This window comes from Panthera onca, chromosome B3, assembly GCF_046562875.1.
Source record: "Panthera onca isolate mPanOnc1 chromosome B3, mPanOnc1 haplotype 2, whole genome shotgun sequence".
NCBI classification, from domain to species: Eukaryota; Metazoa; Chordata; class Mammalia; order Carnivora; family Felidae; genus Panthera; species Panthera onca.
Genome location: NC_138344.1, coordinates 22,271,263 through 22,283,447, shown reverse-complemented (window position 1 = coordinate 22,283,447; position 12,185 = coordinate 22,271,263). Strand labels below are relative to the sequence as shown.

At 43.1% G+C, this 12,185-nt stretch overlaps 1 protein-coding gene across 1 annotated transcript in view; it reads right to left on the bottom strand.

The window, feature by feature from the left end:
- Window positions 1–6,199, bottom strand: part of CHRNA7 (cholinergic receptor nicotinic alpha 7 subunit) — a 113,978-nt gene extending 107,779 nt beyond the window's left edge. The window contains exons 1-2 of the mRNA XM_060617888.3: window positions 6,048–6,199; window positions 5,638–5,777 (exon numbers count right to left, since the gene is read on the bottom strand). Of these exons, the coding sequence (XP_060473871.1) occupies window positions 5,638–5,777; window positions 6,048–6,093 (186 nt within the window). The 5' untranslated portion in view covers window positions 6,094–6,199. The remainder of the gene's footprint in view (window positions 1–5,637; window positions 5,778–6,047) is intronic.
- Window positions 6,200–12,185: the final 5,986 nt, after the last annotated feature.

Below are 12,185 nucleotides of genomic sequence, written 5' to 3'. Positions count from 1 at the left end.
ATGTGAGAAATGCAGGATAGTGGAAAATGAATTTGATTTTATTTTAAAACTCATATTTGTTTACTACATGGCATATTTGGGGGGAGGAGTTAATATGGCAGAGAAGTTGGGGGACCCTGGGCTTTCTTTGCATCACTTTAAAATTAATGCCTGTTAATATGGTTTAAGGTGTTGTAATGGGGTTATACACTTTTTTTAAGTTTATTTTTGAAAGGGGGGAGGAGAAGAGTTAGATGATTAACCAACTGAGCCACCCAGGAGCCCCCACTTTTTTTTTTTGATAGAGAGAGAGAGCATGTGTGCAGTGCATTCACAAGCAGGGGAGGGGCAGAGGGACAGGGGGAGAGAGGTTACCTTAAGCAGATTCTATCCCCAGCACTAAGCCTGATGTGGGGCTCATACTCATGAATGATGAGATCATGACATAAGCTGAAATTGAGAGTCTGATGTTTCACCAAATGAGTTACCTAGGAACCCCTAAACTTTTAATTTTTAAATATTTCTCTACACACTCTATAGAGAAAAGAGACCATGAACTACACCAGAATGGCTTGAGTAATGGTAATTTGGGTGATGATTTTCCCCTCGGGCCTTTTTGTTTGTTTGTTTCCTACACAAAATATATATTACCTTTGTAGTTTTAAGAAATATGTATACAAACATTAGGATACTTAATTGAACATTGGGTTTTCTTCACACATGATGTTCAAGATGTACAATTTTTACAGTTAATATTTGATAACATTAAGTTAGAGTTATAGCATTTTACATAGTGGCTGGTAGATGAAAAATTCTAAGCCTGGCAAAAGCAAAGGCCCCGTGAGGATGTGTCAGGTAATACACAAGCCCTTAGGATATCAGGCTCCACAACCATGCCCACCACTGGTAGCAGCAAACCCCAAATGCATGACCACTTAGTTCAACTGTCTTGTGACTAACGCTTCTAAAAGGCTGAATCTAAAAGTAAAATCTATAAAACACCAAAAATCATTTGTGCATAATTATGTGTTTTACATTGTATAATAATTATGTGTTGATTCACATTACTCATTTTAAATACTTTGCCTTCTGGACAGGCTTTCATAACTGTGCACATTTATTTTATGCAAATCAACACTTAGAATGGCCTTAAGATGTATGCATACAGGTGAATGACTAAATGGCACAAATAAAGGAGAAATATTATGGAAACTGTTGGCAGTTTAGAACCCTGCATTTGCAACACTTCAAAATGATTTCTTGTGTCTTATCTCATTCGCAGCCCAGTTACAAACCCACGAAGTAAATTAATAAACTCTGTGAGTCAGAGTATGCATTTAGGAATAACTCAGGCACTTTTACGTAACAAATTTATCTATGTAGCTACATGAAGTTTATGTAAACAGTTATACATCACAGATTAGCTATGCAAAGTGTCTTTGGAATCTGTCCACTTTTCACTTTCCCACAACGTGGGAAGTTTCGACCTCTTCATCCCTTGCCTACATACACTTCACCTCCTCTCCAAACAATTCCGTAGACATACTGCCCTCAACATCCTCTATCTAAATAAACACAGATCTGGTTACATCCCTCCTCTCCTTAAAAATCCACCAGACCTTCCCACTCTACACCTAGCACTTCACCAAGGAGCCTATTAAATAGCTAGAACAGACCAAAGCAGGTAAAACAATCCCTTTGAAAACACATGCTTTGTCTTTAAAATGTATGCATCTTTTTTTTTTTCATCCTAATCTATAATTTATACTTGTTGGATTTAATACAAATATCACAGTTTGGATTGTTTCCATTTCTAGGAAAATATGCTATGGCAAGCTGATCTTACAGCTTCACAAATCCCCTGGCACACTGCCTCCTCATGCCCTCTGAGATACCCAGACGAGGGCAAAAGCTCAACTCTGCAAAAGCATACACGACACATTACACTCTATTCCCCTCCTGTCTCTGAACTCAACTCATAATCCTACCAAAAAAATAATCCTATCCTTCACCCTGCAAGGTGTGTTTCTAGAACATAATTCTTACAAAAGAGTCTGTAAAGAAAAATTAGTGGTTTGGTCAATGCTATATCCCTCTTTTAGAAATTCTCAATAAACATAAGGACATTCAATATTCTAAGAAGTCTTGCAGTAAAACTTGTAGTGAAGGTTAACCAGGAGACAGTGCTTCATAGAACCCATCTTGCTGAAGATATGCTGCCCTCCACCAAAATCTGTCTTTCCTCACCCTGCCCCCATCACCTGGAAAGTCTCTCCTACTTTATCCAACTGTCAAATTCCTACTCATTTTTAGAAATCTAACTACCTCCGCTTTGAAACCATTCCCAGCCATGCTAGCTGGAAATAAATGTTTTCTCCTATGTGTATTTGTAGCACTTTGTATAGGCATGTATGTTAAATTACACACGTCGTAGTCTTGGATCTCCATGTCGGTCTCCCCAGCCAGATTGTGAGGAGTTTTAAAAGTAGAAACCATCTCTTATTCATTTATGAATCCTCTGAATCAAGCAATGTTCACAAAAACAAGTTCAGTAAATATGTGTGGAATAAATTGGTGAAAGAGAAATGATCTTTCATGAAAATAAGATATGCAACATCATATGCCAACTCTCCATCATTCCATCCAGGAAACCTCTGCTGGCAAAAAGGGGAACAATAACAAGACTTAGGGGGAGGGATAATGGTCTCTAGAACAGCTCAGTCAGAGTGCATAAATGACCCCTGTTACCAGATTTATAAAGAGAATTTTGCACCAGTCAAGACTGTCACATGAATCCTTTATAAGAGCCACTGTGTCTCTGTCCAGGGTGCTAAGATTCCAGCTGGAAAGCCCTGCTTCAAAACCAGGCAGAGTCAATTCCAACTGGAATACAAATGTTTGCATATTTCATTACTTCTGATACAGAGACTTCCTTTTCACCTAGTATCTCAGGACAGTCACACTCAATCAGTTACAGTTCAGCCAGTTTAAATAAATCAAGCTAACTATTCTGCAAAAGTAGTTATCAATTCTAAAGGAGGCAAGAGATGCAAAGAACTTGCAAGTCAGATGTGGGTTTTCCTTGCAGCCCTGCCTCTAACCAATGAGCAACTTTGGGCAAGTGACCACAGCTTTCTAGGCATCAACTTCCCAATCTCTGAGTTGAGTAGCTACATAATTAAGATTGAGCAAACCTTCAGTGAATCACTAGCGTATGTCAAGCACTTTTTCTTATTTAATCCTCTTGAAACCTGGTGAAGTGGGTATTACCATTCTCATTATACACATGAAGAAACAGGGATTAAAGAGGTAAAGAAATCTGTTCAAGGCCACACCATGAGCTAGCAGCATTGCCTGCCTAGGAAGTTCAATGGGGTCATGGCTGGACAGCCAAGGTGAGATCAAGGCTTTTTCCCCTCCCACCTTCCCATTACCTCACGCTGCTAATGGCTGTCTTCACGTGTTTCTCTAATACTGTAATGATGATGATATCCAGTATTCATGATTTTTGTTTTTTTTTTAAACTTCCTAACTTGACACAAGTTTGTGTTTTATTATTTGTCACATTGTGTAACTCAAGTTTATGCCTAAACTTCTCATAAGACCCCCAAATCCCTTATAGAACCTGATTCCTTAAGGGTCTCTTAAAGAGTCAAAAGCACTCAGAAAGGCTTGCAGCTGCTCAGTGAGTGGTCTCCTCTCCAAAAGAGATGGCCAGCCTTAGGAGGACAGCTTCACTTGCTCACTGTTCCTACTCCTTGGCTAAGTAGCCACTGTAACTTCACATACCATCCAGCCAGCACAAGGACCACTCAAGAGAGGCAACTGTGTAGCATACCCATGGTAAGGCCGTCTTGCTGGCTGGAGCCAATCCTAGGCAAATGGGACAGTGGGAGGTGGGTTTCACCTTCCCAGCCTATCATGCACCAACTGTGGAGTGTGTTGACTGGTCCTTTATCGTGTGTGTAGGGGATGGGGTGGGGAGTGCTGTTTGGTTTGGTATGTTTTACTGAAAATGACCACAGTCATGTGCTAACTTTGTGGTCTCTCAAAGTGCATTCACATATTTAGCTCATCAGTGACCAATGAAATGCTATCATGCACAGTACGGACTCTGATCACTTATAAAACTTACCTAATAGCAATCATCCACAAACTGTCAAATCCAGAAACCATCAAGGCTCCCAAGTACAAATCGTGAACCTCTTGAAGTAACAGAGAAGTTGCTCTGTAAAGTACTTGCCTCTCCAAACACCCAGAGACTTTTGCCCCTCCCAAGACCTCTGCACTTGCATTTCTCTGACCTGGCTTCATTCAATGCTACAGCTTCTTTTTCAGTCTCTCTTCCCCTAACTCCAACTCTTCATCCTTTCCCCTCTCCTGTAATCCAAGCTCTGTAAACAGCAATTTTTGCAAACTGTATGATGGCACTTGTCTTTCTTTACAGCCCTCCTTTCATGATAAGTTGACCATGTCATCACATATGCATTGAATATTTTAAAGCATAGTTCTGTCTGTAGGAGAAAGTACACATTTAACACAGGTGTAGTATGGGAGAGGAAGGCTTTCATTGTGGCAATTCTAACTAGGTTAAGTGATGCAACATGCATCAGTGTGGTAGTGTGGGTACTCTTTGTAAAATTATGAAATATCACATGTCTTCTTACACCACTTATCTGAACCTCTCTGGTGGCTCTTAGCACTTTCTGTGTGGAACTTAGGCCATTCGCACACCTCTTTCCTCCCTGAACACCACCATCCCTGTGTCCCACTCTTACCCTCATGTGCCCCAGAACAGAATCTGATGCCTTGTACAGACACCGCACAGAAACCCATTTTTAACAATGAAATGCTTTTGTAAAATATTTGTATTGTATGAAGGATATGACAATGAAAACTGAACCTTCAGAGCAGTCTAGAAGAGCAAGAAAGAACTTGTCATACATATGATACAGATTTGTCAACTGAAATGAGCACTAGCAAGTCCACAAAGAAAAAACCCCATGGGGCTGAGAGCAGCTGCCTGAAGGAACAGACAAGTGCATCTCGGGTGTGGACCCAAAGCTGGACTACCAGCACTACTCTCACCAGTAAGGGGCCGGGGAAAGTCCATTACTGGTATTGTGGTGAGGGGCGTGTAAATGCTCACAGCTGGCCAACTGCCTGGACACATTAACCAACTACAAAGCCCAAGGCCAAGCCCCTACCCAAAGAAATTACATACCTCAGGCACCAGCAAAGTCTAGAGATGGCTAAATTGGCACGGACTGCATGCTAACGCTTAGCACATAAGGAGCACTAAAATGTGATCATTTGGACCTTATTCTTGCTGATTCTGGCTCAGGTTGGGGATACTTTCATCCTGAGTTTCTAAGCTGAGGGAAAGGTGGGACTGAAGTACCCATGCACAAGTAGCTGGGGCAGTGGAACATGCTTCACGGGGTTCCTCCTCGATTGGTGGGGAAACCGAGGCACGCAGCAGATGGGGAAACTGAGGTAGGAAGCAGAGGGCAGGCCCAGGTCGGGAACAGAGCGCGGGCCCGCCTCACCCTGAGCCAACTAGCGCGTCCAAGCCAAGCCACCCCGCCTGATCCTTCTGCGACCCCTCAGAGCCCAAGGCGGGGAGAGGGCAGCCCTGTGGCCGGGGCCAGGACTCACCACGTCCATGATCTGCAGGAGGCTGAGGGAGAAGTAGACGGTGAGCGGCTGCGAGTCGTTGGCCACGGGCCTCTCCAAGGGGTTGTAGTTCTTGACCAGCTCCTTGTAGAGCTTCCTCTGGAACTCGCCTTGCAGGGACACTTAAAGAGAGGAGAGCCCAGCGGGCTGCTCAGGGAAGGCCACCGGGGGTGCACCCCACGCCCCCTGCCCGCGGACCCCCACCGCCCAAAGCAAGCACCCCAAACGAAAGGGGCTCTCATTCCCAGGACAGCCCCCGGCAGCGCCGCCCACTGTCCCTCGCTGGCGCGAGCCCCCAAACCTGGCCCGGGCGCGGGGCGCACGGAGCAGCCAGGATGCGCCCGGGATCCCGCGGAGGAGGAGTAGAGGACTGGGAGATCCGGCGGCTTTACCGTGCAAGAGCGACGCGGCCAGCGCCAGCCACACCGACCGGCGCATGTTGGGACTCTGAGCTGCCGCGGCCGGCGCGCCCAGCGTCTTGCTAGTCGGCCCGGGCCTGCGCCTGCGGCCGCGGAGCCGCCTCTCCCGGCTCGGCTCGCGCGCCTTTAAAGAGCCGAGCGCGCGCCCCCGCCCCGCCCGCCTCCGCGCGCTTCTCCACGTGACGAGCCCCGCCCCCGCCCCCGCCCCCACCCCAGCCAGCCAGCGGGGCCCTTGGCGGCTCGGCGGCCGCCCAGGGAACTGCAGCCCGCTGGTATAAGTGGGAAGTGCGCTCCGGAGTACTGGTTACAGCCAGGGCACCCCGCCCCGCCTCCGTCTCCACCGTTGTCCCGGTCCCTCTGCATCACACCTCCGGCCGAGCCAGGGGCTGTCCGAGGCCAGGTTCTGTCTCTCCCTTTTGTCCTTGGTCCCCACTCCGCTCCCTCCTGCTCTCAGACAGAAGCTGCACCGGTCCTTGAGAGAGAGCGGGACAATTCTGGGGTCCAGTCCTCCAGGGTCCTCCCCTCCCTTACGACAGTGGCTGGGTGACAGCGACTAGGAACCAGGCTCCCACAGGTTGGGACGTCTCTCCAACCAGACAAAACAGACATGAGAGGAAGCCCCCCTCCTACCTCCCGCCAGGGTGTTCTGTCAGCAACCATTTGCTGGGCATCACCAGTCCGATTCTCATCTAGGTTCTCATCTAGGTGCTGGGAGAAGAGGGGAAATCTCTGCCTGGGAGACATTCTATACGGGAGGAGAAACGCCGCAGAAGTGTGTGATGGCAATCCCAGTGGACACCCTCTTTATGCCTCGTTCTCTTTTAAAGGAGATTTAAAATTGAAAAGTTACTTCCCACCCCTTTCTGGAAGGACAACCAAAACTTGGTGGTGTGATTTAGGCTTTTATCCTTTTCCTTCTCCTTCTCCTTTTTAACTCGGGAGAGAGTTAATTGACATGGGGAGGCTCAGAGTAAACATCAGTCAAATGGTCAGAGGCTAAGTCGAGTCCTAGACCTTAAGGAGGGGGCTTGGATTTGGAAGAGGAAGGAGGTGAGGATAGGGAGGCGGAAAGCTCTGTCCCACTAGCTCTCTTGCAAGAAGGTTGCAGAAAGCTGAGTGCAGCAGGTTCCCTGAGCCCACGTAGGGGGCGCTGCCCCAAAGTGATCTACACCAAGAACTCAGGCAGGTTGGACCGGCAGAGGCAAAACCCACATTTGGGCACTGCATAAGACACGGGATTTTTGGATGACATTAAAAACAAACAAACAAACAGAACACTAGAAAAGCTCACCAAAACGTGACTGCCTTTGAATTTACCGGAGCGGCAGGAATGGGTGACTGAGCCAGTTATTTGATTTGGGAAAAAAACAAAGAAATGTGACAGCCTTGCAATGAAGTGTCTGATAGCAAATTCACACCTGTTAACTGATGCATGTATAAGTAAATAATGAGTGTAAACTTTGAACTAAGAGAAGGTCCTAGAGGAAAGAAAGATTGATTCTTTCTGGGGAAGAGTTCATAGACATGACAGCCAACCAGGGCTTGCCACAAAGGAAGGGTCCAGCCAGGAGAAGGGAACACCAGAATAGAATTTCCTGGTGAGCAGACAGGTATGCTCTTAGCTTTAATCGAGCTCCTGAGTTCTGCAATCTGGCAGTCTGGATACACACAGAACTGGCACTGGTGAAGAAATGAACTAAAGGGTTTCAGCTGCTGGCAAAAAGGGAGTCAGAGAAAGAAAATAATATATCAGAATAGAGGGGGCATAGGACACAACAGGGAGATTCTCACCGGCATGCCATCCCCACTGGTCATCTGAATGCAACACTAGCTCTCAAACACATTTCCTGAAAGTGTCTAAAAGCCCAGCCTTCCATTCTAGAGAGACATGAGCCTAGAGGGGCCAAGGGAATTCATATACCTTGAGTTTGGCCATTAGGATCACCTTCCTAAAAGCATAAAAACTTCTTTTGTCCCTTGTACCCATAATATCAGAAACCTAGAATTAAACTTTTCTCTAGTGGGACAACCAGTCAATGAGTTTTTATTTATGTCCTATGTTCTTTTAGATGCCTGTAGGACCTACCAGCACAATCCACTCACACAGTTTACAATTTAGAGCTAACATGAGTGTGGATAAATAAATTTCAGTCTGTGCTGTGCCAGTAAATAGGTCTGTGAGTGTGGCTGTGTTCATCCCCATATAAGACTCAGTTTTTTCATTTGTAAAATAAAGAAAGGAGTGGGACTTTCTGGGATTGAGCTGACAGAACTGCAGGTACCCCTTTCACTCCCATTCCCAACATGAATGGTAAGTAAAACGTAAGAGAAAATTAATACATACTTGTGCTTAGAAAGGCAGGGACCAGAAACAAACCCAGAATAGTTACTCACAAGCTGGTGCTATTATCATAGTCCAGGAGAGGGGCATATCTAGACGCGGGCTCCAAGGATAAGAGTCTTAAATTTTAACAAACCTCAATGAAGCAAACTGGTCTTGAGTCTATGAGAGGTGGGGGACTGGAACAAAAATATCCAGATAAATCTAGAGCCTGCAAAAATCTCCCCTTTCATGTAAAAATAGACCAGCAAACCCTAAACATGACCAAGGGTAATGGGAGGAAGCATGTTTTCTGCTTTGAGTCTGGATAGGCGGAAAAGGTAACTATACATTTATAAAACCAAAATTGCAGGGGCGCCTGGGTGGCTCAGTCAGTTGAACGTCTGACACTTTATTTAGGCTCAGGTCATGATCTCGTGATTCATGGGTTCGAGACCCACATTGGGTTCATCTGTGCTGTCAGCGCAGAGCCTGCTTGGGATTCTCTGTATTCCTCTCTCTCTGCCCCTTCCCTGCTCCCTCTCTCTCTCTCTCTCTTTCTCTCTCTCAAAATAAGTAAATACAAACTTCGAAAAAAATGCATAGTGCTTAGGTGTGTGCCCAAATATATACAACTCACATGGTTTAGAATTCAAGAATCCCTCTGGGAACAGCTTTTATAAATTTACACACATGGAGCTCAAAAAAAACTATGACTTTCATGAAAATGAACTCCAACTAAAAAATATAAAACCCACTCCCAAATAAACTACATCCCCTATGAGGCAATAGCCAATAGTAAGTGAAAGTACATAGACCACAGGCAAAAAAAGTTAGTACCCCACAATTTGAGATAAGAGGATGATTTGGGGGAAAAAAAACTATAAAATAAGTATGTTTACAATGCCAAAGTTATTGAGTAATATCGGCTGCAATAATAATCCACAAATCCTGTTGGCATAACACTATAAAGTTTATTTCTCTCTCATACCATAATCAAAAAGTTCCAGTGACTTCCCTAGGTGGCTAAGCTCCTCAAGTCTTTTAAAGATACAAGATCCTTTCAACAACTGGATTGACTGTGTTCTGGGGACCAGAGGAATGTGCTCATTGAAGTCTGCTGGAGCCTCAACCTTTACACAGCCTGCAAACAAGTAGAGGCGTACCTGGACCAGGACTGAAGTTGCTTGTATCATCTCTGCCCACATTTTCTGGCCAGAGCCAAGTCTCTTGATCACAACTTCAAGCAAGAGAAGCTGGAAAGCAATCTTTTTATCTGTGCCTGGGCAGAGAGGACAAAGGTAAGCAGTATCAGTAATATGGCATACAGGGGATAAAATAGGAATTAATAGCATAAGGAGAGAACAAACCACAGAGGAAAAGAAACAAACAGAAAATAAAACATGAGCATCTAGGAAAAAACCCATAACAATTAAAATTGAAAATCTAGCAAATGTGTTAAAGAGGAGACTGACTAATGATGAAGAAAGCATTGGTACTCTGGGAGCAAGAGCTGAAAAATGTACCCAGAAAATCACCTGGATAAGAAAGGTTAAGGGATAAGAAGGATAGAATAAGAACTCATCTACTAGGAGTCCTAAAAAATATTAATAAAAAGAATACGTGAGAAATTATTTAAAGAAAAAATGACTAAGAGATGCCTCAGTGGCTCAGCCGGGTAAGTGTCCAACTTTGTCTCAGGTCGTGATCTCTCAGTTCACAGGTTCGAGCCCTGCATTGGGCTCTGTGCTGACCGCTGGGATCCTGGAGTCTGCTTTGGATTCTCTGTCCCCGTCTCTCTCTGCCCCTCCCCCCTCATGCTGTCTCTCTCTCTCTCATTCTCTCTTTCTCTCTCTCTTTCAAAAATGAATAAACATTAAAAACAAATTTAAAGATAAAATGACTAAGAAGTTTCAGTTCTGAAAAAAATATAAATATCAAATTGAGGAAGTACAATAAGCAATGATCTGGCACTAGGCTGGCTTTGTTGGTAGAACACGTGACTCTTGATCTTGGGGTCATGAGTTCAGACATCATGTTGGGAGTAGAGATTATTTAAAAATAAAATCTAAAAAAAAAAAGTGGTGATCATGTTAAGTAAACAAAAGATTCATCATTAGATAGTGAAGCTGGTGAAACTATTAAACAGCAAAAAAATAAAACACAGATTTTAAAGGAGACAAAGAGCATTAACTTAAATGCAAATCTAAATAATCAATGACTGTTAAGTAGTAAGAACACTTTGGAAGCGAAAGGGTATAATTGAAGAGGACATTTCTGGCCCTTGTAAGACAGCAAATTCAGGTAACAGGCAAAATCTGCTGAAAAAAAAAATGCAACCAGCCAAAATGACAAAGTATATTGGAGATTGACAAACATTAAGAAATTAAGAAATTTGGTTTGGTGGGCATTTATAAAAGCATGCACACCCAACAATTAGTGAAAACACGTTCTTCTTAAATAAATGAAATATATATGCATGTATATATATACATATATATATGTGTGTATATATGTGTATATATATATATGTGTGTGTATATATATATATATATATATATATATATATATACATGGTTCCTACTCTTCATTCTTGATATTATTTTGGTACATTATTTATTTTCTTAACTACTCTATTTTAGTCTTTTAGTTTTTAAAATAACTATTATGCACTTGATTATTTTTTCATTAATTCATATCTTTTTAAATTCCTTCATGCCTATAAGTTTCTAGTTTATTTCTATCATAACTTCTTAGTTAAATGATTACATCATTAATGTTTAATTTTTTCTTGTCTAATAGAAAAACAAACCAAACTACTAAAGCTAGTTAAGTACTATGAAAAGAAAGAAATTTGGGACAGTACAGCTTATAGAATTAGAAATAGAAACCACATTGCAAATAGCAAACCAAATTAAAAAAACATAAAAATTAATAATCATCAAATAGGATTGTGTTAGTCAGCTCAGGCTACCATAACAAAACACTCCAGTATTGATGGCTTAAGCAACAAATTTATTTTCTCATAGTTCTAGGGGCTGGAGTCTAAGATCAAGGAGGTATTAGGGTGAGTTTCTGGTTAGGCCTCTTCCTGGCTTGTAGATGGCTGCCTTTCCCCTGTGCACACACAGAGAGAAAGTGAAACAGGTCTGATGTTTCTTTCTCTTCTTCTAAGGACACAGTCCTATCAGATTAGGGTCCTGCCTTTATGACCCCATTTAACCTTAATTATCATCTTATAGGCCCTATATCCGAATACAGTCATAGTAGGGAGTTATGACTTAAACATATGAATCTGGGAGAACACAATAAAGTTCGTAAGAAGGGTGTATCCCAGGAAAGCGAAATATAGGCAGACTTAGGAGATATATCATATTTGATTCCAGACTACAACAGTAAAGTGAATATCCCAATAAAGCAGATATTATAATAAAGCAAGACAAATGAATCTTTTGGTTTCCCAGTGCATGTAAAAGTTATGTTTACAATATACTGTAGTATATTAAGTATGCAGTAGCACTATTCAAAAAAAAAAAGAAACTAGTGTACACACCTTAGTTTAAAAATTGTTTAATGTTTATTTTATTTTTGAGACAGAGAGAGACAGAGCATGATCCGGGGAGGGGCAGAGAGAGAGACACAGAATCCGAATCAGGCTCCAGGCTCTGAGCTGTCAGCACAGGACCTGATGCAGGGCTCAAACTCATCAACTGCAAGATCATGACCTGAGCCAAAGTTGGATGTTCAACTGACTCAGCAAACCAGGCACCCCTCACATCTTAATTTAAGAA